Raw genomic sequence first — 27,275 nt, 5'->3', positions numbered from 1 at the left:
GAAACTTTCCCATAGCTAGCCCCTCTGTGCCTAATTTCCTCATCTACAAAGTAATAACGACATATAAACTCTCTCTGGCAAAAATGCTACAAACGCTAACCCCAGTGCCCACCCTTCCCCTTTGACCAGGGTCTCCTGGTGACTTTCTGATGTTAGGGACCGTCTGCCAAGAGGCAAAGTGATGGGTGGTGTCATCTGCAGATTCACTGGGGTCACTGGTCAGCCTACTTCACTGCCCCGCATTTTCCCCCGTGTCCTTCCCCCCTTTCTCTCCAATAATGATAGTTAACATCTGTGTACTTGCTGAGCACGCTGTGTGTGCTGCGTCCTGAACGTCAGGGTGGCAAGTCAAAAAGCATCCAGCCTGCAAGATTTTATGGGGGTGGGGTGGGGGTGGACGCAGCAGCAGAGGTACAATAATGATGATAACACATAACTGGTATTCTGGAACATTCCACACACTCACAGTTATTTAGCCACTGATACACCCACCCAGGGGCCCATGAAACTCGACATGCAGGCCAGATTCCTCCACCTGCTTATGTGCGGACCTCAAGCTGTACAAAATAATCAATAACTTTTCCAAGAGAGACCCTACTGCCTCCGATATCATACCCTGCATATGGAATTAAAGAAAGTGCCTCTGCCCTTGAGTTGAGGATTTCAGTGAGCACTTAGACAGCGAGACCCAGCTGTACCCTATAAGTGATCGTCTTGTTGATTACACATGGGGGGTGGAGCACTTTAAAGATCTTCAGCTCTGCTCCGGGTGTGGGTGTCAGGCTCACAAACTTTTCTGTAGAGGACCAGGTCAGATATTTTTTTTTATTTTTTTAAAAAAAGCTTTTTTATTTGGAAGATAATTGCCGTACGATGTTGTTAGTTTCTGCTGTACAAGTCAAATCAGTCATCACTCTATCTATCTATCTATCTGTCTATCTATATCCCCTCCCTCTTGAGCCTCCCTCCACCCCGCTTCCCGTCCCTCTAGGTCATCAGAACGCCAGGCTGGGCGCCCTGTGTTACGCAGCAGCTTCCCCCAGCTGTCTATGTTACACATGGTCGTGTATATATGTCAATGTTCCTCACTCAAGTCGTGCCACCTTCTTCTTTCCCCACTGTGTCTACAAGTCTGTAGACACATTTGCATCCCCATTCCTTCCCAGCAGATAGATTTCTTAGTACCATTTTCCTAGACTCCATATATGTGCATTAATATGTGATATTTGTTTTTTCTCTTTCTGACTTGACTTCACTCTGTATAACAGGCTCTAGGTTCATTCACCTCACCAGGACTGACTCAAATGTGTTCCTTTTTGTGACTGAGTAATATTCCCTTGTATACAGATACCACATCTTTATCCATTCACCTGTTGATGGATGTCTAGGCTGCTTCCATGTTCTGGCTATTGCAAACAATGCTGCAGTGAACATGGGGTTACATGTGTCTTTGAATTGTGGTTTTCTTAGGGTGTGACATTGTGGGAGCAGTAGGGTCTCTCTTAAAACTATTCAACTCTTGTTATTCTTAAAACTCTTAAACTATTAAAACTCTTAAACTACTTAACTAAGTTAACTTGTTAACTAAGTTAACTACTTAACTTAAACTACTTAAAACTCTTAAAACTATTCAACGCTTGTGCCCTTCTAGTGCACAAGCAGCTACAGACCATACTAATCAAACAGGCCTGGTGGGGTTCCAATAAAATCACTTATGGACACTGAAGTTCGAATTTCACATAATTTCCACGTGTTGTAGAATCTTCATTTGATCTTCATTGTCAACCATTTGCTAGTGGAAAAGCTATTGATTATTTTGTACCGCTTGAAGTCTGCACATAAACAGGTGGAGGAATCTGGCCTGCATGCTGGGTTTCACGGGCCCCTGGGTGGGTGTATCAGTGGTTTATTGACTGTGGGTGAGTGTGGAATGTTTCAGAATACCAGCTGTGTGTTATCATCATTATTGTGCCGCTGCTGCTTCCACCCCCACGCCCCCATAAGGGCTTGGAGCCTGGATGCTTTTTGACTTGCCACCTTGCCGTCTAGGGCCTAGCACATACAGTGGGTGCTCAGCAAGTAAATGGATGTTAGCTGTTATTATTGGAGAGGAAGGGAAGAAAGACAGGGGGGAAATGCAGGGCAGTGAAGCAGGCTGACCAATGACCCCAGTGAATCTGCAGGTGACACCACCCATCACTTTTGTCTGCCTCTTGGCAGACGGTCACTAACATCAGAAAGTCACCAGGAGACCCTGGTAAAGGGGGAGGGGTGGGCATTGGGGTTAGCATTTATAGCATTTTTGCCGGAGAGAGTTTATTTAACCTTCTGTTCACAGTCCTTTGAGTATTCTCCCAGCTCTGGCAGGTGTTTGCCTTCTGGGAGCTTCTCCATGTGACCCCTGGGTGGCGATATTGCTGCATAAATGAAACAGACTGGCTGTTTCATTTTACTGTTTGAGCCACATAAAAATCCTTTATCCTCTTGGCCACTTTCACATTTTCCAGAGAGAGAAACCAAAGAGTGAGGGAAGAGACCTGTCCCCAGTCACAAAGCTGGTGGGGACAGGGCTGCCACAGAAAACAGGACGTCCAATTAAAGGTGAATTTCAGATCAACAGAAATATTTCTTATTATGTCTATCCCAAATATGACATGGGATATATTTACACTAAAAACTTATTTATTTGCTGTTTATCTGAAATTCAGATTTAACTGGGCTTGCAGTTAAATATATTTATTTGCTAAGTCTGGCAACCCTTGGGAGGGTGAATTAAAGATTCAGCTAATGATTGTACAACAGCCGCACTTGTTACAGGTGGTGGAAACAGCTCCATTCCCCTCTAATATGAGGAAACTGCAGCTTAGGGAGGGTTAGTATCTTGCCCAGGTGTTGTTGTTTGGTTGCTCACTCATGTCTGACTCTTTGCAACCCCATGGACTGTTGCACGCCAGGCTTCCCTGTCCATCACCAACTCCTGAAGTTGCTCAAACTATGTCCATTGAGTCGGTGATGCCATCCAACCATCTCATCCTCTGTTGTCCCCTCCTCCTCCTGCCTTCAACCTTTTCCAGCATCAGGGCTTTTTCTGACGAGTCGACTCTGCATCAGGTGGCCAAAATTGTGGAGCTTCAGTTTCAGCAACAGTCCTTCCAATGAATATTCAGGACTGATTTCCTTTAGGATTGACTGGTTTGATCTCCTTGCTGTCCAGTGGACTCTTAAGAGTCTTCTCCAGCACCACAGTTCAAAAGCATCAATTCTTTGGCACTCAGCCTAAGTCCAGCTCTCACTTGCCCAGGGCCACACCAAAGTGTGGTGTAAATTCAGGATTGGAACCCAGATCCCCATCCAGAGTCCGTTTTCACCATTGTAGCCAGGCACAACCCTGCCCATCTGGATGCATGTCTTGTCATGACTATGACCCCCCCACCATTATGTAAGCTTCATCATTTTCCCCCTCCCCCACCAAACACAGGTGGACCCCATCTTCCACAGGTGTCTCTTCTCAGGAGCCCAGGGGTCCTGTTCTCTATGACCTGGTGGCTGCTCTCATTGGACTGACATCTCACTGCCTTAGGACCGAAGTCTGAGCATCACAACCATTCCCCCAGCCCCACATGGACAGCTGGGCTCCTGGAGGCATCTCATGACATCCGGCCCCCTCTTTATCCAGCTTCTAGGACCATCTGCCCTCACCGCCATCGCTGTCTTTGTGAGCCTCCTCCCTCTGAATTTCTTCATCACCAAGAAGAGGAACCACCATCAGGTTTGGCATTTGGAAGAAGGCCAGAAGCGGGTGGCAAGCCTGTAGGTCTCAGGACCCGCACTGGTGCAGGGCAGGGGGGAGGAGGGAGGTGCAGGGCAGGGGGGAGGAGGGAGGTGCAGGGTAGGGGTGGGAGCTTGTGGTGGTTGCAAAGAAGGAACATTCCAGACTTCCTATCCTCTCCTCTCTTCTTCCCTCTGGTCCCAGGAAGAGCAAATGAGGCAGAAGGACTGTCGGGCGCGGCTCACCAGCTGCATCCTCAGGAACGTGAGGACGGTCAAGTACCATGGCTGGGAGGGAGCCTTTCTGGACAGAGTCCTGCACATCCGGGCCCAGGAGCTAGGCGCCTTGAAGACCTCCAGCCTCCTCTTCTCCGTGTCTCTGGTGTCCTTCCAAGTGTCCACGTTTCTGGTGATGTCACTCTGGTCCCCCTGCAGAGCAAGGACTGGGGGAGGGAGTGCTGGGGGTGCGGGATGAGGGCTCCCCATATAGGGTCATGGGGTCACCATCTCACCAAGTGACCGTCACAGACTGACCATCACCTAGCATGACCATCGTTATCACCAACCCCTGGAAAGGAAACCCCCACCCAGTGACATTTAGAACCACATGTGCCCCGGGACCCAGAGCGCTCTGTGGTGGCTGCAACCTGCAGCTTGAGTCATCTTCCCAGAGTCTAGAGTCATAAATCCCACCATGTCTAGAACCATGAAAATGCCAACAAGATGGAAAAATGCATCATTGTCCAATGCCTGGAACTAAGAATTTCTGATACTACGAGTGGGGGCCACATACACACACCTCCCTCCATCACTAGCAGAATTTGGGGGATGACCTGGGTGGAAGAGAACCCATTCCAACATGGCAGGTGTGGCCACGTGGCCCCTGGAGACCTGCAGCTGGCCGCCTTCCCTGGCCACATTTAGCCGCTGATTGTCACCGCCTGTGTCTCACCCAGGTGGCACTGGTTGTATTTGCTGTCCATACTCTGGTGGCCGAGGAGAACGCCATGGATGCCGAGAAAGCCTTCGTGACCCTCACGGTTCTCAACATCCTCAACAAGGCCCAGGCTTTCCTGCCCTTCTCCATTCACTCCGTCGTCCAGGTGAGGCCGCGGGGAGGGGAGGCTGTCTGGGAGGAGCCTTGCAGGCTGTGCTGAAACCATGAAACAAGACAGGGAAAGAGACGGGCGGTCACAGTGGGAAGAAGCCAGCAAACATCCTCAAAATAGGCAGCATCACCTTTCTAGCAAATCCATCTGCGAGGATTCATTCTGGTCCCTTTTTTCCATTAATACAAAGGGATTTCATTTCATTTCTCTTCCTTTACTGTCTCTACTCACACTGTGCCTCCTTGGGCGTGATGAAAATGAGAAAACTGCTCCAGCTGAGACATTCCTATTTATTCTTTCATCCCAGAAGATGGGCTTGGGGCTGGGAGTGGAGACACCCCCAGGTGAACAGAGTTTGTAATCGTTTCTGATGACAGGCAATCAAAAAAGCCACCATCCTCCTCCCTGGTCTGGTCTGCAGAATGGAAGCAAGGAGTGGGAGGTCACCACCAGCATTGCGCCAACCTCACGCGCTTCATTGTCCGCGACCTGGAAAGCTTTGTGCTGTTGCCTTGTAAATGCGTAGGGCTTGGTAGGCAGGAAGCTTTCCCACTATCCTGAGGCACCCGACACCCAAAGTCTGAGTTCCTTTGTGGCCCTTATGGTACAGCTGACCTAAGGCTTTGGTTTCTCCAGGCCCGGGTGTCCTTTGACCGCCTGGCTGCGTTCCTCTCCCTGGAAGAAACTGACCCTGGGGCTGTGGACTCGAGTCCCTCCAGATGCGGTGAGATCTGAGTTCAGCAGGAGCGGGTGGGAGAGACGAGACCCAGCAGGGTCCCCCCTTCCCACTGGTGGAATGCCAGGACCCCAGCTGGGAGCTGCCAACGATGGGACTGCATGCGCAGACCATGCCGTAGGCTGTGTTACTTGGAAACAGGCACTGTGTATGAATCCTCCCCTTGTGACTAAGGAAGCATCAAGCTGCTTACCTACAAATCGTCTGGATCCAAATTCTGGTTCCAGTATGGACCCCAGGATGGGTGACCTTGACCAGTTTATTAATCCGCCTGAGCCTCAGTGTTCCCATCTGCCAAATGGACATGGTGATCATCTTAACACCTCTACACAGGACTGTTGTGAGGGTTGAATGGGTCCTCTGAAGCCTTGCAGTTAGAGCAGGGCCCTGCACCAAGTCAGCATCCAATGCATTTTAGTTATTATTAGAATTATTATTGGTAAAAATCCTCTTTGCTGAAAGAAGTCAGCAAAGAGACCTCTGAATAACCCCAAATTGGTGTTTCTGAGGCTCCTCATGGCTCTGGCACGTTTTCAGGCACAGCCCTGTTTAGCCGAATTGGTGTGATTCGGGTGTTTGAAGGTGGACGCTGACTTGGAATCCCAGGATTGTCTTGCCAGCTGTGGGGTCCAGGCAGCAACAGCCCCACTCCTGGCCTCTGCTCCCCACTGTGGCAACCCACCTCCACCAGGACCGTCCTGAGGGCCACCAAGAGAGAGCAGGCCCCCGACTCTCAGGAGCTGCCCGATAACTAGCTTAGGGTCTTAGATGTCATGCCTGAATCCTGACAGAAGGCCCCGTGAACCCTGGACCAGGAACCCTTGAGTGTATTTAAGTCATGACTCTGACACACCTGGTCACCTGCCTGCGACCAGAGCCTCACCACGCCCGCACGCCCCCACCCCAGTCCTTGCTCTTCCCGTGAAGGTGTGTGACAGGTTAACACAAATACCTACAGCTGGCAGCGACTGAGCATTTACCACGAGCCAGCACTTTAGAAGCGCTTTACTTAGTGATGACCCCCTCGAACCTCACCACGGGGTAGGTACTCCCGTGACCCACCCACTTTACAGACGGAAATGCATACGTACCCCCACACCCCAGACTGTTAAGAATGGACAAGCCCCTGAAGCAGGATAGCCAAACTCACAAAGAAAAACACAGGACTCCCGGTTAAATCTGAATTTCACGTATTAAGAAATTTGGAATTTTTAGCATATCTCCCATACAACGTGTGGGGCAAAATTATCCTGAAAAAGTGCTCATGGTTTATCTGAAATTCAGATATAACTGGGCATCCTGAAGTGTGTCTGAAACCCTCCCCTAGAGACCATCCAGTCCAGTGGGTGTTGACTACTTATTAAATGTAGGATTCTCAGGCCTCACCCTCAAGGAGTCTCCTTTATTGGTTTGAGCTGAACCATGGAGAGCTTTGTGTTTTTAAAAAAAATCTTTCCAGGTCATTCTAAATGTGTATTCAGGGTCCGAAACCACTAATCTGGTGCCTCCCTTGTTACATAGATAAAATATCTGAGACCCAGAGACATGGGGACACTATATGTCCCTGGTTACGTCAGTGGTGCCAGTGAAATTAATAACACTCCATCTCCAGAGTCCTGGATCAGGTGATAAATTGTATCAGCTGCCCTCTAACCTTTTCTGTGAAGGACCCAATTGTACTTATTTTAAGCTTTCCAAGTCCTTTTTTCTCTGTTATAACTGCTCACCTCTGCTCTTCTAGTGTGAAAGCAACCCAAGGAATACATAAATGAATGGGCGTGGCTGTGTTCCAATAAAACTTTATAGAAATAGGCAGCAGACAGGATCTGGCCCCTAGGCTGTGGTTTGCCAACCACTGAGTTATGTGACCATCCTCCAGGGAGGGAATGTGACCACCACAGGGTCACACAAGCCGGAGCGTAGAGGGGCAGTCTGTCTAGTGGGGGAGATTTCTGCTGCCCGTGGGTGTCCTGGAGGAGGGGCAAGCCGGGAGCACCTCGTGTAAGCGGCCTTGTATGCCTTGTAGCTGCTGGGGAGGACTGCATCCGGATACAGGAAGGTACCTTCGCCTGGTCCCAGGACAGCGCTCCCTGCCTGCACAGGTATAGGTGGTTTCCCTGGCAACGGCCTTCCCTGGGATGTTGGCGAGGTGGGGGAGGATGGGAAAGCGAGAGTTCCCATAGATGGACAGGGAACAGGGTTTCTGAGCCTTGCCTGTCAGGGAGGAGACGCCCCTCTGGTCCCCAGGCTGGTCATGTTGCTGTTGAGGGTAGGCCTGGCCAAGAGAAGCCCCGGGGTCCAGTCATCCATGGCCTCATTTGTCCCTGCCGTGTCAGACTGGCCATTGTCTCCTCCAGCCCCCAGCTCTTTGGCTGGGTCTCTGTGGCAGAAAACCCCAGCCAACCGCAAAGCTCCATGTGAAGGGAGAGGAAACACCCTGGACTGTATCTGTGTTGCTTGTCATCCACTCATTTCATAGTGTTTACTGAGCACTTGCTGTGTGCCAGGCTCTGTTCTAGGAACTGGGAATAGAGTGAAGAAAACAGACAAGGGCCCTGTGCTCTTGGGGCTGACATTCTGATGGTAGGGGGTGGGGCGGGGGTGGGGCAGGGGGCACAAGTGAGAAATCAGGGTGAGGAGGCAGAGTGATGTCAAGGGAGGGGTAGGCAGTGAGGGAAGGCCTGGCATTTGAACAGAGGTCAGATAACGGGAAGGAATGAGCCTTGCACGTGTTTGGGAGAGGAGCTTTCTAGGCGGTGGGAAGAGCAAGTGCCAAGGTCCTGAGGCAGGTGTGTGCCTGGACCCAGGACTCTCCACCGCCACACCCCTGACGTTTGGGGCTGAGAGTTCTGTGTGGTGGGGGCTGTTCTGTGCCCTGCCGCGGGATTAGCGGAACTCCCAGAATCAACCTGCTAGATTCGAGAGCAGCCCCACCAGGTGTGACAACCGAAAGTATCTCCAGACTTTGCCACATGACACTTGTGGTCATGATCCCCCAGGTGTGTTTGAGAAACAGGATATCAGCATGGCTGCATTGATGGGATGCTGGGCATCCTTCATGATTGTCAGAACCTCACCTTATACCCCAAGTGAAGCAGGAACTTTTGGGGCACCCATGGGGGAGTTGGGTTTGAACAGGTCCCTCGGGCCCTATGGGGTGTGGACTTCAGGGCATGGACAGGGTGGGGGGCAAGGGCTTCAGTAGGGACAGTGGTGAGGAGCCTGTGGCTGTGACCTGGGCAACAGGACATGCTAGTTAAATCCTCCCAACCAGTAAACTCTGTGTGCATGAGTGCATGTGTACATACGGGTGTGCATGTGTACATACGGGTGTACATGTGTGTGTGCACACAGGTGTGTGTGAGAGAGCATTTGTGTATGCACGTGTGTGTGCACAGATTGTGCGTATGTCATGTGCATGTCTCTGTGCACATGTGTGGTGTGCGTGTGTATGTGTACTTGTGCGAGTGTGTGCATCTGTGTGCAGTCTGTGTGTGTATTGCATGTGGGCACAGTTACATGTGCTCTTGTGTATGCTGGCATGTGTGTATCTGTGTACAGGTGTGCATGAGGTATGGTGTAGTGAGTGTGCACAGACTCATGTGTGCATCTGTGTACACATGTGCATGTGTGTGGTATAGTGAGTGTGCACAGACCTGTGTGTGTGCATCTGTGTATACATGTGCATGCATGTGTGATGTGAGTGTGCACAGACCCATGTATGCATGTGTATATCTGTGTACACATGTGCATGTGTGTGGTGTAGTGTGCCCAGACCCATGTGTGTACACATGTGCATGGGGTGTGATATAGTGAGTGTGCACAGATGTGTGTGTGTGTGTGCATCTGTCTACACATGTGCATGCATGTGTGATGTGAGTGTGCACCAACCTAAGTGTACATGTGTGTATCTATGTACACGTGTGCATGTGTGTGTGGTGTAGTGTGCCCAGACCCATGTGCGTACACATGTGTATGGAGTGTGGTATAGGGAATGTGCACAGACCTGTGTGTGTGTATCTGTGTACACATGTATATGTGTGTGTGGTATAGTAAGTGTGCACAGACCCGTGTGTGTGTGTATGCATCTGTGTACACATGTGCATGCATGAGTGGGCATGTGTACAGTCACATGCAGTATGGCAGCTCGCATAGCCATACAGGGGTTGGGAGAGGAAGGGGGGCCTCAGACATCCTCTTAGCAGCCCCCCATCCTGGGTGAGTCACCAGCAGCCAACGCCGGTTGTCTGGGGTTCACCAGCTCTGCCTGGACTCAGGCTGAGTCCTACTCAGGGACATGTCGCCCCTTCTGTGTCACCAGGATCAACCTCACGGTGCCCCAGGGCTGCCTGCTCGCTGTCGTCGGTCCCGTGGGGGCAGGAAAGTCCTCCCTGCTGTCTGCCCTCCTCGGGGAGCTGGCCAAGGTGGAGGGGTCCGTGAGCATCAAGGTGAGGCCGGGCCCCTGCTGTTCACTGGACTGACCCCCCCCCCTGCTCCTCCCGGTTCACCGTCTCACAGCTAAGCTCCCCGTTGCCTTTCACCACCTCAAGAGCCCGGCTCCCACCGCTCCTCCAAAATTGCTCCCAGCCCCGTCCCCATCAGCCTGTTTGTCTTTTAGGGTCCGGTGGCTTACGTGCCCCAGGAGGCCTGGGTCCAGAACATGTCTGTGGTGGACAATGTGTGCTTCGGGCAGGAACTGGATGCACCATGGCTGGAGACGGTCCTGGAGGCCTGTGCTCTGTGGCCGGATGTGGATGGCTTCCCTGCAGGGGTCCACACCCGAACCGGGGAGCAGGTGAGGGTCCTGGGGGGCCTTCATGGGCCAGGGAGGCGGGGCGGCTGGGGGCCATTGGCTGCCCTGACCTGTGAGGGAAGGATACAGGGGAGACAGAGTGGGCAAGAAAGTAGGGGAGGAAAGGGGCCCAGCTCAGGGCCAGGCACATAGCAAGTGCTCAATAAATAGTCTTTAATGAGAATGGTCGAAAATGGAGACTGAAGAGAGGCCGGGAGACATGGCAGGGGTTGGTGGGGTGGGGGTGGGGGCTTTCTAACAACTGGGAATGAGGTGACCCAGGCTCCTGCCCTGCCTCTCTGCGTGAGAATGGTCAGATTGCTTCCTCTCTCAGGACCTCACCAAAAGATCTGGGTCGAAATGTCTGATAAACAAGATGTGTGCATCCAGAGCTATGGGTTGGGCCAGGATTGACAAACTATGACCCACAGGTCAAATCCGGCCCACCAACTGGGTTTGTAAATAAAGTTTTATTGGAACCCAGCCACACACATTCATTTACCTGTAGTCCGTGGCTGCACTTGCATGATCAGGGCAGAGATGAGCGGCTGTAACAGAGACTAGGGTGAGGATGGGGCAGCAAAGCTTTATTTATTTATTTTTGGCTGCACTGGATCTGCGTTGCTGCACGTGGGCTTTCTGTAGTTGCGGAGAGTGGGGCCTGCTCTAGTGACGGTGCACAGGCTTCTCACTGCAGTGGCTTCTCTTTGTTGTAGAGCATGAGCTCTGTGGTACACGGGGCTTCAGCTGCTGGGGTCCAGCCTCGGCAGGATCCAGGGGGTACCCTCAGGATGAACGGCGTTGGCGAGAAAGAGAAGACACGTGAGACTAGCCTTGATAGGGCCAAGTCTGCGAGGGAGAGAGAGAGAAAGAGAGAGAGAGAGTGAGAGAGAATGACCAGACAGGGGTACAGAGAGTCTGGAAGAGTCTGGCAATGCTTTATTTTTTACCATGGCTTTTATACCCTAAATTAGTACATTCTAAGGGGAAGATAGTTTAACATTATGTCAGCTTGTCCTTCACAAAACCAGGGTGTTTTCTGCATACTTCTTTGTTTATGAGGGTCTTGTACATTATCTTCTGGCCTTGGGGCCTATTAACATTTTATGCAAGTCAGGTGAATGTAAACCTATTTTCTGTTTCTATGGTGACCTTAACTGAAAGGTAGCAGTCTCATAGGGAAATAGTACAGAGTAGAATTATATCCTTAATACAAAAATTAATCCTTCTGCAGAAGTTGTCAGTTGCATTTATCTAAGAAGTTTACCCCATACACACTCTGCGGCTTCAGTGAGGCAGCTTCTGCCTAGCACTCCTGGCTGACAATTAACAACCATCTCATTGTTACCACACTAGGGCTAAGTTCTTATTTCTCTAGATCTTTAACTATATTAACAATGGTTTCTATAACACAACCTTAGCACATTAAAAGCAAAACACAGCAAGCAAAACACAACAAGCAAAACACATCAAGCAAATGTCAACCCAATAACCACCTATAGAATAATTTTTCTTATGTTTTCTAATAGGACTCCTTTACCCCTCAAAAGGGCTCTATATCTATTAGGGCTTTTATATAATCAGATTCTTTATGCTATTTTATGATTAGGATATTATAAGCAATCATGCATATTAGTACCAAGGGCATAAATGCATTTGGCTAACAAACTACCAGCAAAGGAGTTTAAATTAAAACACTCCTTTCACCCTGAATAATCTCATAAAATACCACCACCCAAAAAACTTATAGATTAAAGTTCTAAATTAATTCTTATTTGAAAAGAAATCTGGGAAGGTCTTCTGCCTATATTACAGAAATTAGGGAGTAGTTTGTTAAAGCAAGCATCAGAAGAACAGATACCATCTTTAAGGTGAGCGCTGGGGGCAGCTTTGGGGCAGTTTTTCAGAATCCCTGAAAACCTGATCTGCCTTGCCCGTCAGGCTTTCTCCCCATGACCTTGTCATGGGTGAGATCTCGTGAGCTAGGCTTTTTGGAATCCTTGAAAACCTGATCCGCCTTGCCCGTCAGGTTTTCTCCCTCATGACCTTGTCATGGGTAGGATCTCGTGTGCTGGCTCCCGGCATTCGGCAATTGCAGCATGTGAGTTCAGTAGTTGTGGGACACAGGCTTAGTTGCTCCACAGCATATGGGATCTTCCCAGACCAGGGATCAAACCAGTATCCCCCTGCATTGCAAGATGGCTTCTTCACTACTAGACCACCAAGGAAGTCCCTGCAAACCTTTAAAGAGTTACTATCTGGCCCTTTACAGAACACATTTGCTGACCCTTGGATTAAGGAATTGAGAGTGGGGAAATGGGAGATAAAGTTAAGTAAATGGGTAAGGTTTCCTGGAAGGAAGAGGAGAGTTTCCAGGAAAGGGTCCGAAGGAGCCAGAAAGAGCAGCTGAGAGGGAACATCTAGGGAGAAAGACAAGGCGTCCTGCAGCCAAGGGGAGAGAGTGGGGTGCCTGCTGCCCTCCACCTCTGTCCACCTATGTCACATCCTAAACCAAACATGATTTCCCATTCCCTGCTCCCCTGAAACCCACCCCATCCTAGGTAATGGAAGCTCCATCCTTGCAGAGTTCAGAGCCCAAACCTTGGTGTCCTCCTTGATTCTCTCTTTTTCTTACACGCATGTCTAATCCGTCAACAAATCCTGCTGGATCCCTCTTTGAGGTAGACCTAGAATGTTCCATGCCTACTCCAACATCAGCTCTCCCCACATAATAGCCATGCAGTAAATATGAGTGGAATGATGAATGAATGAAAATAAGGACTGAGAAGTTCCCACTGGATTAGGCAACAGGGAAGTGACTAGTGTCCATGAGGAAGGCTGTATCAGTGAAGAAATGGGAATAGAAACCGGACTGAAGGGGAGGGAGAGGCAGATGCAGGAAGCTTGGCTGGAAAGGGGAGAAGCCAGGCAGGGTGGAGGCTGGGGGGATGTTATCTTGAGAGCGAGTGTTTTAAGTTGGAGGTGGCCATGGAGGACAGGCAGTGTGAGCCGTAGCTCATTCTGGTGAGCAGACGTGTCCCCCATCACACTGGCATTGCAGGTGTGATGGCATCCAGGTTCCTGTCCCTCCCTTGTCACCACAGGGCATGAATCTCTCTGGGGGCCAGAAGCAGCGGCTGAGCCTGGCCCGGGCTGTCTATAGGAAGGCTGCTGTGTACCTGCTGGATGACCCCTTGGCAGCCCTGGATGCCTGTGTTGGCCAGCACGTTTTCAACCAGGTCATTGGGCCTGATGGGCTGCTCCGGGGGACGGTAAGTTCGGGAAAATGTCTAAGAGGCCATAGTGCAAAGGTAGAGAAAGTTCTAACCTATATCTGCTCACCACCACCCTCCTGGAATTCAGTTTTCCTCTTTGTAATGGTCAGCTTTTGATGTGACCACGCTGCATAACAAACAGCCCCCAAATCTCGGTGGCTCCCACCTTCAGTTGTTTCTCGCCTACGGGTCTGTGGTTAAACTACCACAGCTCCACGTCAGGTCACTGGCCAGGTTCAGGTGAACTGTGTCTTCTGGTTTCAAGACAGGTTGAAGGAGCTCCTTTACTTCTCTGTTGGAACATGCCATTTTCAAGAAACAGGGCAGGAGCATAAGAAGGGGAGGTCTCCCCACTCTGAGCCCCAGGACACTGCCAGCCCCCTCCCCCAGTTCTGGAACAGTGGTCAAGTGCATGAGTGTAACTTCCATCCCTTCCTGCCAGACTCGGATTCTCGTCACCCACGCACTCCACATCCTGCCCCAGGCTGATTGGATCGTGGTACTGGAAGATGGGGCCATTGCAGAGATGGGTTCCTTCCAGGAGCTGCTGCACAGGAAGGGGGCCCTGGTGGGCCTTCTGGATGGAGCCAGACAGCCAGGAGATGGAGGAGAAGGAGGTACTGGCTGGGTTTTGCTGGTTCTCTGTGCCTGGCTTCTGCTACCCTTGGAGAGGAGGTTACACAGCTCCCACTGGCCAGAGTGGAGCCTTCAGACCACACCCTCCCTAAAGGCCCAGGTCAGAGGCAGATGGCCCTCCCATGAGGCCACCCGTCCCCCAGTTGGTGCCAGTGGAACTTTCTATGAGCCAGGGGCTGTGCTAAGTGCTTCTATAAACATGCATTGTCTTGTTTGGTCTTCACAACCCCCCATGAGGCACTGTACAGTTATTTTTTTCACTTAATTTTTCATTTTTTTCATGCAAATGCATGAGTCCAACTTTCATGTGTATATGTCTTTACATAAGCCAGGCTCACATCTCTTCATCGTAGTAGTGGTTCACAGACTTCTGGATGCAAAAATTTACTTGAAATGCTTATTTAGAATGCCATTACAAGCTCTCCCTGTGAAGATTTTGGGATTCAAAGGCTTTTGATGGTTGTGATCAATATCCCACACTTTGAGTAACAAGGCCCAAATATGATATACCTAGACTAGCTTCTCAGGCTTTTGGCTAAGGTCCAGGGCATGTGTGCGTAGTTGCTCAGTTGTGCCTGACTCTTTGCAACCCTTTGGACTGGAGCCCACCAGCCTCTTCTGTCCATGGGGTTCTCCAGGCAAGACTACTGGAGTGAGTTGCCATTTCCTTCTCCAGGGGATCTTCCTGACCCAGGGATCCAACCCATGTCCTCTGTGTCTCTGATATTGTAGGCAAATCCTTTACCTGCTGAGCTATCAGGGAAGGTCAAGTATAGTATGAAGGCTTCCCTGGCGGCTCAGTGGTGAAGAGTCTGCTTACTGACGCAGGAGATGCAGGTGGGATCCCTGAATCGGGAAGATCCCCTAGAGTAGGAAGTGGCAACCCACTCTAGTATTCTTGCCTGGAAAATTCCATGGACAGAAGAGCCTGGTGGGCTGCAGTCCACGGGATGCGAAGAGTTGGACATGACTTATTGACTGAAAGCAGACTAGTATACCTAGATGTACTGTGACAGACCGAATAAGGCAATAAGAATGTAGCTCTTGATTGGTAAATGTAGCTTAATGGTAAGTAAATTATAGCATTTTATATCAAAACAAGTATAGATAAGTAGGTATTCATACAAATCTTCAAGACAGCCATGCAAGAAAGTTTTGTGTTTTTCGTGGGTGCTATGTGGTACCACAGAGATATCATTTGATTTTGTTATTAGATGGGGGGTGTGCACTTGCTCATTGAATTGCCAGCAGTTTGAAAGTTTGACGTTTGCGTTGGGGCAGGGGATTCATCCTGAGTTTATTATTTATGTCATGATTAAACCTACTGAGTTATGTAGTGTTATCAGAAGCATTGTTGGATGGGACTTCCCTGGCAGTTCAGTGGTTAAGACTTTGGGTTCCTGGTGCCAAGGCTATGGGTTCAATCCCCCATGCTGCATGGTGTGGCCTGGCCAAGAGCTTCCTCGGGATTGGGTGCTGGGGCAGCAAATTTAGGGTGCAACCATAGATTCTGGGCACCCACTGCCGCCTGCCCTTGGACAGGACCCACCACCCCAGGCCCCAAGCACATCCAGCGCCCCCATGGCCTCATGGTGGCCAAGGAGGAAGGGAACGGGGCCGCCAGGGCTCGGCAGCAGGGTCCAGGTCAGAGCAGGAAGGGGCCCACAACGTGCTCATGAGAGTGCTCTGTGAGTCCATCCCGTTGTGCAATTATCGCAGCCACTTTTCAGAGGAGCAGCTCAGCCAAAAGAGAGTTAAATAATTTGCCCGAGGTCTCAACCAATTAGAACTTGGGTGTGTTTGGCCCCCGAGTCTGTGCTTGGAACTGCTACAGGGACCGAGCAAGGAGGTCACTTGGTGCCTTGAGGCCAGAGGTCCCGGGCGTGCCAGCTAGGGGTTCTACCTACCCAGAGAACACAATCCTTACTGGAAAAATTGACAGTGTTCTGGTAGGAAAGTCAGCGATCCACGTTCAGCGACAGTGATGATAAAGAGCTGCCAGGGTCACCTTCATTAACCACTTAGCACCTGTGAGCTCAGTACTGTACTTCAGGTCAGTTCAGCCGCTCAGTTGTGTCCGACTCTTTGCGACCCCATGAATCGCAGCACCCCAGGCCTCCCTGTCCATCACCAACTCCCGGAGTCCACCCAAACCCATGTCCATTGAGTTGGTGATGCCATCCAGCCATCTCATCCTCTGTCGTCCCCTTCTCCTCCCGCCCTCAATCTTTCCCAGCATCAGGGTCCTTTCAAATGAGTCAGTTCTTTGCATCAGGTGGCCAAAGTATTGGAGTTTCAGCTTCAGCATCAGTCCTTCCAATGAACACCCAGGACTGATCTCCTTTAGGATTGACTGTACTTACCTTCATTAAAAAAAAATTTATTTATTTTAACCGGAGGATAGTTTCAGTATTGTGATGACCTTGGCCATACAGCCACATGAATTGGCCATCGGCATACCTGTGTCCCCTCCCTCCCTCCTGAACCTCCCACTCCCTGCCCACCTCCCTCCCCACTCCATCCCTCCAGGTTGTCACAAAGCATCAGCTTGAAACATGTACATTACCATTTGTAAAATAGCCAGTGGGAGTTTAATGTATGACATGGGGAAACCTCCATTTTTAAGATGAGAACTGAAGCCTGGAAGTTCAAGGACTGGTCCAAGTTGATCTGATTCGTACGCGGCAGTGCCAGGGTTTGAACCTCCATCTGTATGCTGTTTGCTGCCCCTCCAAGACCGAGTCGGGGCTCACAGCCCGTTTTCCCCCATCCCAGGCTCCACCGCCTCTGCTAAGCAGTGGCTCGCCCTGGTAAAATCTCTAGGTGTTGATTCACTGTGTCACCCACCTGAGACTTGAAGATAGGACCCTCCCAGCCTAGGGGATGGTGGGCAGGAGGGTCCTTCCTTGAGGAGAGGACATCTGAGGTTGGGTGAGAGCTACCTGGAAAAGAACATCCCAGAAACAGTGAACTCCTTGTGCAAGGGCATTGGGGGGACTCAAGCGGTTGGACTTGGTGCAGTGATTATTGCTGTTTCCAAGCCCCAAGTTCACAGCAGATGCTTGGTTATTTTTGCCAAGTGAATAAGTGAGTGAATGAATGAGGTTCCGGGAAGAACCCAGGGAGGACGGAGTGAGAGAGAAGGAGCCAGGTGAGAGGACGCGGATGCTCAGCTGGTGAAGGCCACGCAGCCAGTGGGTGTCAGAGCCAGCATCTGGACCCCGAGGTACCGAGCTCCATCGAGTGACGCGACTCCCTTGACCTTGCAGAAGCAGAACCCCCGGCCAGTGCCAAGGACCCCAGAGGCTCTGCCACAGGTGGGAGGCCTGAGGGCGGATCAGAGAGGTGAGTTCCCTGTGGTGCTGAGCACCGGGAGGGCCTGAAAGCTGAGGCTGAAGCAGAGGTGCTGTGTGACCGCCTTCATTTCAGGAGGGTGGGGCGGCCCCAACCATTCTGGATTGAACACCTGCTGAAGACCCACCACGGGGCCCAGTGCAGGATGACTCAGCAGAGACCATCGGCCGGTCAGTTAGCCAAAATGACTAAGTGCCCATGTGTCCCTTTCACAGAATGACCAATCTGCCCTCAGGTGTGATGAAGGCCGTGGGGTTTGTCAGAGTTGTCTCGTGGCTGCAGTGGGGCAGGGCCAATGCAAAGAAGGAGTCAGGCCAGGCTTGTTAATGTCTGTGTCAGGCCCTGTGGCTCATGCTTTGAGGGACATCAGCGTCACTTGGTGCTGGCGGGGTCACAGGCCCTTTCTCCAGCTCCCTCTAGCCACTCACTGATGGACTCACTGAGGTGCCGTCTGCAGCAAGGGGATGGGCCACCTGTGCACTCCATTCTTATGGAAAGTGACCTTGCAAAACAGAACAATAGACCACTGGGCGCCAATTGTTGGGGGACCACAGGGGGAAGTGGAGGGACCTCAGTCCCTGAGGCTGGGACCGGTTCCTCCCATCACAGCCAGTCACCCAGAGCACTCCTGGCCATTCGCTGGGCAGGTTCACAATGTACAGTATCCTAAGTAAGAGCAGATAGACAGATGTGTAGATGGATGCAAGATAGATAGACAGATAGATAATAGGTAGAGAGGTAGGTAGGTAGACAGATAGTAAGACAGAGAAACAGATACATAGATGTAGGTAGATGAATATTGTATTGGAAAAACTTGCTAATCATCCCCCTTTCTCTCCATTGTTGTTGTCTTTTCGTTGCTAAGTTGTGTCCGCCTCTTTTGTGACCCCCGTGGACTATAGCCCGCCAGGCTCCTCTGTCCATGGGATTATCCAGGCAAGCATACTGAAGTGGGTTGCCATTTCCTTCTCCAGGAGGTCTTCCCAACCCGGGGTTCAAACCCGTGTCTCCTGCATTGGCAGGCAGGTTCTTTACCACTGCGCCACCAGGGAGGCCCTCACACAACCACATCATTCAGTTCTGACACCAGACGGGTGCTCCCCTACCCCCCGCAGACCTTCACAGCAAGCGATTCTCCAACACCAACAGGGTGTCCTACAACTGAACTCAGTTCTGACGCTGACCACCTGGAGAGAATGTCAGATCCCACAAGTGAAGGGCTCCGTCCCTCAAGCCTGCTCCCCCCACTTCAGATGCCAGTCACAAGTAGTAGGTCTCCAGGGTTTGCACAACTTCTGGACAGATGAATTGGGGTTTTGCATCACGCCCTCCTTGAGTTCGATTAATTTGCTCAAGTAGCCCACAGCACTCAGTTTATTGAAGGATGTGATCAAGGAGACAGAACAGCCAGATAAAGAGACACACATGGTGAGGTCTGGGAGGGTCCCGCATGCAGGAGCTTCTGTCTGCGTGGAGCCTCGTGTATCAACCTCTGGGTGTGTGCACTAATCTGGAAGCACCCCAAATCCCATATAATTGGGATTTTATGGAGGCTTCCCGATGTGGGCATGATTCATCATTAACTCCATTTCCTGCCCCTCTTCCCTCCCTGGAGAATTGGGGTGGGGCTGAAAATCCCAAGCTTCTAATCATGGCTTAGCTTTTCTGGTGACCAGCCCCCATCCAGGAACCCACCCAGAGTCATCTCAGTAGAACAGAGATGTTCTCAAGGCTTTTCTCACTTAGGAATTTACAAGGGTTTTAGGAGCTGTATGCCAGGGATGGGGTCAAAGACCAAATGTATATTTCTTAACATAAATCACAATATCACAAAGATAGATAAATTAATAGATGAATAAATAGACTGATGGGTAGATGATTGGTTGATAGATGATTGATAGATAGGTAGACATAGATTATCCCCATTTGACAACTGAGGAAACTGAGGCACGGAGAGATTAGTCAACTGCCCATGGTTTCACAGTAAATGGCAATTCATATTTAAGGTCATCAGCCTACTCAGCCACAGTTAATAGGAACAATCCAGAAGTGTTCAGCAGACTTCCTGAAAACCTGGACTGACAAATCTGAGAGTAAACAGCAGGTGCAAAATGATTGCAGCAATGCTTAGATCAAAATGAAAACCAAGGATCTCCCTTAGTGAGATGGCATTGGAAGAACAGGCTTGGTCGACTCTGGGTTGATAGGTGGCATCTAGCTGGCACTGCAGAGGGAGAACAGGAACGTGGCACCTAATTGGTGCTCACAGTGTTAGTTGAATGAATGAATGAATGAGTGAGTGACTCAGTGGCTACCATATGCCCCATGAAGAGAGGCACGGATTTGTCCTCATTTGCTCTAAATGACAGGTTCATGAAGTTAGTCCCTGAGAAGGACAGCGCTGCTTCAGAGGCCCAGACAGGGCTTCCCCTGGATGATCCTGAGAGGCCAGGACGGCCAAAAGGAGAGGACCGCACGCAATATGGCAGGGTAACCATCTGCTGCTTCCCAACCCCACATCCACTGCTATTGCTGCCCCCCAGGGCTCGGGACCTCCCCACATACATAGCACTGGGTGCGGGAAGAGGTTGGGGGGGATGACTCACCTTTATTGAACACCTACTATGTGCCAAGTAAGATTCCAGACACTTCATACTTCTTAATGCTCACAACCACCATAAACTCAGATGATGATAGCTCCATTTTAGGGATGAAGAAACTGAGTCCTTAAAGAGTTTAGAGATTTGTCTGTGTTCTCACAGCTAGCAAGTGACCACTCGGGGCTCAGACTTAGGATAGTCTGAATCTGAAGTTTACAGTATTTCTTCTTTCCTATGCTGCTTTGTCTATCCATCCACTCCCTACCTATTTATTCATTCATCCATCCATTTTCCTTTCCACCCACTCACCCACCCATCTACTCAGGCTTCTATCCATCTCACCCAACCATCCAACTCTTCACTCATCCAATCATCCACCCATCCATCCATCCTGCCATCCGTCTATCCAACCAGCCTCTTACAGACCCCCTCTTTTACTCATCCACCCACCCATCTACCTGTTCACTCACCCCTTTGTCCACTCAACCATCCACCTACTCATCACCCAGCAAACATTTTCAGAACCCCCACTGTATGCCAGACGACTTTTCTGCCTTGGTGGAGATTGCAGGCCAGTGGTGGTGGGGTTAGGAAACAGTTAGGCTAATAAGAAAGGTGATATCAGGTAATGATAGATGCTGTAAAGAAAATCAAGAAAGTGATGAGATAGGGACCAACCAAGAGTCAGGGGCCTGCTTGGATAGGATGCTCTGAGGAGTGGCATTTGATATCCCTGAAGGAGGTGAAGGAAGCAGCCATGGAAAGAGCAGGGAAGAGCATTGCAGGCAGAGGGAACAGCAGGGGTCAAGGCCTTGAAGTGAGAAGGAGCCAGAGAGAAGGATTCCATGAGACCAGCAGATAGTGCATAGCGGGCAGGTGAGGTCAGAGGGTGTACCGAGGTTCGGAATTTCTTCCAAGAGAAAGAGAAAGTCAAAGATAGGTCAGCAACAGCAATGCGGGGTCAGGTGGATGTTTGAACAAGTTCATTCTGGGTGCAGCTGCATGCAGAATTTCATATATGTAGGAACTAGACCTTAAATAAATGACTTAACCACTCTGTGTCTCAGTCAGGTGGGAAATATGATGAGGATGGACACATGCCTGTCCATAGTAGGTGTTCAAATAACCTCTCCCAACCTAGAAAGTGCCACCGCCTGTCCCCGTTAAGGCTCCCACTGGCCATCTGGGAGCCATAGAGGAAGGGGGTCCTGATACTGGGCGGGCCTGGGGGGAGGTGATGCTCCAGGTGGGAGGTACTGCACGGTGGTTCCGTCTGCCCGTTGGCGTGTTTTGGGAGCCCCGCCTGGCCTTTCCTGTCTCCCTGAGGCATCGCTCTTGCCCCCATCTCTCCTGTGTGTGCTACAGGTGAAGGCTGCCATGTACCTGACCTACCTACGGGCAGTGGGCACCCCGCTCTGCCTCTACGCACTTTTCCTCTTCTTCTGCCAGCAAGTGGCCTCCTTCTGCCATGGCTACTGGCTGAGCCTGTGGGCAGACGACCCCACCGTGGACGGGCGGCAGACTCATGCGGCCCTGCGGGGCTGGGTCTTCGGGCTCCTGGGCTGTCTCCAAGGTACCCCTCTCCATCCTCCAGCGGCACCCAAGAGGTCCTCGGGGCTGCCTCACCTACACACCCGGGCTCACCCTCTGTTTCCTGAACATCTGGGCAACCGTCCTGGGTGCAAACACAGACCTGCATCCTTAAGCTGGGGCTGGGGAAGACCCTACTTTGACAGAACCCTCAGAGTCTCTCCCAGCCTCATCGGCAAAGGCAGAATGTTGGCCCCCAGGTTTGGGGGCAGCTGGGCACTTAGGTGGGCAGCAGGTCAGCTGGGCTCTGCCCCTCCGCCAAGCAGAGGACCACTCCAAAGTCCGGCTGCTGGTGACTTCCAGCAGCCCCACGTGGCTGCTGCTGCCCCCCTCCCAACCCCCAGGGGAGGCGGGTCCTGGACCACTTCCCCACCATCATCCCCCCCAACTTCTATTTTTTTTTTAAAATAGCTTTATTTTTGGGTTCACAGCAAAATTGAGCAGAAGGTATAGAAATATACCCCCACCTCTGCATGTATATAGCCTAGGTCATTATCAACATCCCCCCCAGTGGTGACTTTGTCACAAATAATGAACCTATATCCTAGTTACCCAAAGTCCACAGTTGTTTTTTTTTAAACAGTCTTCTTCTTTTTTTTTTGGTGGGGGGGGTGCGGGTGGGGGCTGTGCTTTGCCTCAGTTGAGGCACATGGGATCTTTGATCTTCGTTTCAGCATGCGGGATCTTTAGTTGTGGCATGTGGGATCTAGTTCCCAGACCAGGGATCCAGCCTGGGCCACCTGCCTTGGGAGTGCGGAGTCTTAGCAATTGGACCAGGAGGGAAGTTCCCTGGAGTCCACAGTTTTCATCAGGGTTCACTGAGTGTTGTACGTCCCATAGACTTGGACAAATGTATGATGACATATCTCCACCATCACAGCGTCATATGGAATAGTTTCAACTGCCCTAAAATTATGTGTTCTACCTGTTCATCCTCTGTTTCATTGATCTGATTGTGCTTTCACCAATACCACACAGTCTTTTTTTTTCCCTTGAGTTCTATACCATATTTTTCTTCCACATTTATTGATGTAGTTGACATGCAGCCCTGTGATTTGCCTTACATCATGAACTGATTACCACAATAAGTTTAGTGAACATCTGTCATCTCATATAGATACAAAATTAAACAAGCATTAAAAAATTTTTTCCTAGTGATGAGAACTCTTAGGATTTACTCTCTTAGCTTTCATATATAACATACATCAATGTTAATTAGGGCTTCCAAGTAACTCAGACGGTGAAGAATATGCCTGCAATGCAGGTTTGATCCCTGGGTCGGGAAGATCCCCTGGAGAAGGGAATGGCAACCCGCTCCAGTATGCTTGCCTGGAGAATTCCATGGACAGAGGAGCCTGGCAGGCTGCAGTCCATGGGGTTACAAAGAGTTGGACATGATGGACTAACACTCTCACTTTCAGCATTAATTATATTTATCATGTTGCACATTACATCCCTGGTATTTACTTACCTAATAGCTAGAAGCTTGCACCTTTTGACCAACGTTTATCCAGTTCTCCCTCCCCACATACCTCACCTCTGGTGACCAGAAGTCTGATATGAATTTGTTTTTGAAGTATAATACAACACTGTGTTAGTTCTTCCAAGTTTTCAACTTTCCCTTATGGTACTTGTTGACTATTGGTCTTATGCCAGTTTCCTGTTACATAACATAGTAATTTGATATTTGTCGGCATTTCAAAATGATGACCATGAGAAGTCTTAGTTATGATCTGTCACTATAAAAAGATATTATATAATTATTGACAATATTACCTCACACTATATATTTCATACCTCTTGACCCATTTATATTGTAAAGGCAAATTTGTCCCTTTTAACCTCTCTGACCTATTTCTTTCCTCCCTCCCCTCCCCTCCCCTATAGCAACCTCCTGTTTTTCTCTCTGTATGTGTGACTCTGTTTACTTATGTTTGTTTATTTGTTTTGTTCTTTAGATTCCACATATAAGTGAAATTACACAGTATTTGTCTTTGTCATTTCATTTAGCATAATACCTTCTAGGTCCATCCATGTTGTCCCAAATGGCAAGAGTTTTCTTTTTGGCTGAGTAATATTCTATTGTATATATACTACATCTTGTATATCCATTCATCTATCAGTGGGCACTTATGTTTCTTCCATATCTTGGCTTTTGTAAATAATACTGCAATGAGCATAGTGGTGCATAGTGGTGCATAGAGAGGAGCTGAGGTCTCCAACTATGATTATTGCAGTATTAGTGTTTTCATTTTGGGGGAATAAATATCTAGAAGTGGACTTGCTGGATTGTATGGAAGTCCTATTTTTAATTTTTTGAGGAGTCCCCATACAGTTTTCCATAGTGGCCACACCAGTTTACATTCCCCTCAGTGGTGCACAAGGGTTCTCTTTTCTCCACATCCTCACCAACACTTGTTCTGTTGTCTTTTTGAGAATAGCCATTCTGACAGGTGTGAGATGGTATCTCATTGTGGTTTGATTTACATTTCCCTGATGACTGGTGATGGTGAGCATCTTTTCAAGCACCCACTGACCATCTGTGTGTAGTCTTTGAAAAAATGTCCATCCAGATTCTCTGTGCATTTTTTAATTGGGTTGTTTGGTTTTTTGACATTGAGTTGTATGAATTCTTAGTATATTTCGGATATGAACTCCTTATCAGAAACATCATTTGCAAATATCTTCTCCCATTCAGTAGGTTAATTTTTCATTTTGTTGATAATTTACTTCACTGTGCAAAAGCTTTTTAGTTTAACATAGATATATGTTACTGAGAGAGGTTTTTGTTGTTTGAGGGGGTTGTTTTTATTTGTTTTGTCATGAACAAGTGCTGGATTTTATAATCTTTTTCTGCATCTTTTGATATGATCATATGATTTTTCTTCTTTAGTCTGTTCTGTAGTAGATTACATTAATTGATTTTTCAAATGTTGAAGCAGCTCTGTACATCTGGGATAAATTCCAATTGGTCATGATGTATAATTCATTTCATATCTTATTGGATTTAATTTATTTTGTTGAGGATTTTTACATGCTCGTTCTTTAGAGACGTTGGTCTATGCAGTTTTCTTGTAATGATTCTCTGATTTTGGCTTCAGGGAATGCTGACCTCTTAGAATAAGTTATGAAGTATTCCCACTGCTTCAATCCTCTGAAAGAAATTATAGAGAATCTGAAAAAGATTGTAGAGATTAATATAATTTCTCCTTAAATATTTGTTAGAACTCAACCAGGAACTCACCTGAGTCTGGCACTTTCTGTTTTGAAAAGCTATTAATTATCAATTCAGTTTCTCTAATAGTTTCTGAATAGGCCTACTTGGATTATTTCTTCTTGCATAAGTCTAGGTAGATTGTATCTATCAAGGAATTGGTCCATTTCTCCAAGGTTGTCAAATTTATAGGCATAGAGTTGTTCATAGTATTCATTTATTATACTTTTAATATCCATGGGATCTGTAATGATGTCCTTTTATTTAAAAGTTCAGATATTAGTAATTAGTCTCCTCTCTCTTTTTTCTTAGTCTGACTATAAGCTTATCTTTTTATCTTTTTTTATATTTTTATCTTTTCAAAGAACTTGGCTTTGTTTTCATTGATTTTCTTTATGATTTCCTGTTTTCTATTTCATCGATTTCTACTGTGCTTTTATTGTTTACTTTCTTCTGCTCATTTTGGATTCAGTTTTCTCTTCTTTTTCTAGTTTCCTAAGGTGAAAGCTCAGATGATGAATTTTAGATCTTCCTTTTTTTCTAATAAATACTTATTCAGTACTATCAGTCTCTAAGTTGCTTCAGTCTGACTCTTTGCCACCCCATGGATTGTAGCCCACCAGGCTCCTCTGCCCATGGGATTCTCCAGGCCAGAATACTGGAATGGTAGCCATGCCCTCCTCCAAGGGATCCTCTCATCCAGGGATCAAACCTGCATCTCTTATGTCTTCTGCATTGACAGGCAGGTTCTTTAGCATTTGCACCACCTGGGAGGCCCCATTCAGTGATATACATTTATTTTAAGTACTGTTTTCACTACATCCTCCAAATTTGATAAGTCATGTTTTTATTTTCATTTAGTTTAAAATATTTTAAAATTTCTCATGAGGTTTCTTCTTTGACCCATATGTTACTTAGAAATGTGTTGTTTAATCTTCAAGCATTGGGGGATTTTCTAAGTATTTGTTGTTTCTGTGTAATTCCACTGCCGTCTGAGAACAGACATTGTAAAGTTTCTCCTCTTTTAAATTTGTTAAGGTGTCTTCTGTGGCCCAGAATGTGGTCTATCTTAGTGAATGTTTCATATGAACTTAGGGATTTATGTTCTGCTGCTGTTGGATGAAGTGATCTGTTATGTTCATTGTATCCAGTTGACTGATGGTATTGTCCAGTTCATCTTTGTCCTTACTAATTTTCTGCCCACTGCGTCTGTTCTTTTCTTATAGAGAGGAGTTGAGGTCTACAACTATGATAATGGATGCATCTATTTCTCCTTGCAGTTCTACCAGTTTTTGCCTCACATATTTTGCTGCCCTATTGTTAGGCAGTACACATTAAGGATTGTTCTGTCTTCTTGAGAATTGACACGTTTGCCATTATATAATGCCCTCCTTATCCCTGATAACTTTCCTTACTCTAAAGTCTGCTCTATTTGAAATTAATATAGCTACAAACTATATAGGTATAATGTACTAACTATATAAAACTATATGTCTCAACCTAGTTTAAGCAGCAAGAGAACGTATTGGCTTATGCGTCTGGAATCCATAGGTAACTAGCTTCAGGTATGGCTGGATCCAGGGGTCCAACAAATGCTGGAAGATTAGCTTCATTTTCTTCCTCTATGATAGCTTCCTGTGCAGGCAGGCTACCCCGCTTGGTGGTAAGATGGTATCCCACAACTCCAGTCTAGCCACCTCAAAAAAGGGAGCACCTCTTCCCAAAAGTCCCAGGTCTCACCCTCATTGGCCTGAACTGCAGAGGTTTGGACTGTCCAGGAGTGAAATTCTCCCCACTCTAGAAACAGAGAGTGAAGTTAGCTCCATTGCAGGCACACACATGGGCTCTGGGAGGAAGTGGATATATTGGTTTCCTAAGGCTGCCATGGGCTTGCCAAGGTGGCACTAGTGGTAAAGAATCCACCTGCCAATGCAGGAGACGTGGGTTCAATCCCTGGGTCAGGAAGATCCCCTGGAGGAGAAAAGGGCGACCCACTCCAGTATTCTTGCCTGGAGAATCCCATGGATGGAGGAGCCTGGCAGGCCACAGTTCATGAGGTCGCAAAAGAGTCAGACACGACTAAGCAACTAGGCAACAGGAACAACAGGGCTGCCATAAAACTGATCACCACAAGCTCAGTAGCTTAGAACAACAGAAACTTTATTCTCTCACCATTCTGAAGCCAGAAGTCCAAAGTCAAG

General features: G+C 48.7%; 1 protein-coding gene across 3 annotated transcripts in view; it reads left to right on the top strand.

The window, feature by feature from the left end:
* Nucleotides 1-27,275, top strand: part of ABCC6 (ATP binding cassette subfamily C member 6) — a 66,779-nt gene that overhangs the window by 24,324 nt on the left and 15,180 nt on the right. For 2 of the 3 annotated variants that reach the window (XM_065924408.1, XM_065924406.1), the window contains 12 exons: nt 3,677-3,769; nt 3,974-4,177; nt 4,725-4,871; nt 5,514-5,601; nt 7,640-7,715; nt 9,935-10,061; nt 10,232-10,408; nt 13,510-13,677; nt 14,123-14,297; nt 17,586-17,661; nt 20,034-20,160; nt 21,636-21,843. In XM_065924408.1, the coding sequence (XP_065780480.1) occupies nt 3,677-3,769; nt 3,974-4,177; nt 4,725-4,871; nt 5,514-5,601; nt 7,640-7,715; nt 9,935-10,061; nt 10,232-10,408; nt 13,510-13,677; nt 14,123-14,297; nt 17,586-17,661; nt 20,034-20,160; nt 21,636-21,843 (1,666 nt within the window). The remainder of the gene's footprint in view (nt 1-3,676; nt 3,770-3,973; nt 4,178-4,724; nt 4,872-5,513; nt 5,602-7,639; nt 7,716-9,934; nt 10,062-10,231; nt 10,409-13,509; nt 13,678-14,122; nt 14,298-17,585; nt 17,662-20,033; nt 20,161-21,635; nt 21,844-27,275) is intronic. The other variant, XM_065924407.1, reaches the window with a different exon arrangement.

The sequence above is a fragment of the Muntiacus reevesi genome, chromosome 2, assembly GCF_963930625.1.
Source record: "Muntiacus reevesi chromosome 2, mMunRee1.1, whole genome shotgun sequence".
In the NCBI taxonomy this organism is placed as follows: Eukaryota; Metazoa; Chordata; class Mammalia; order Artiodactyla; family Cervidae; genus Muntiacus; species Muntiacus reevesi.
Note: the sequence above shows the minus strand (reverse complement) of the source record. Positions and strands in the feature narration are given on the sequence as shown.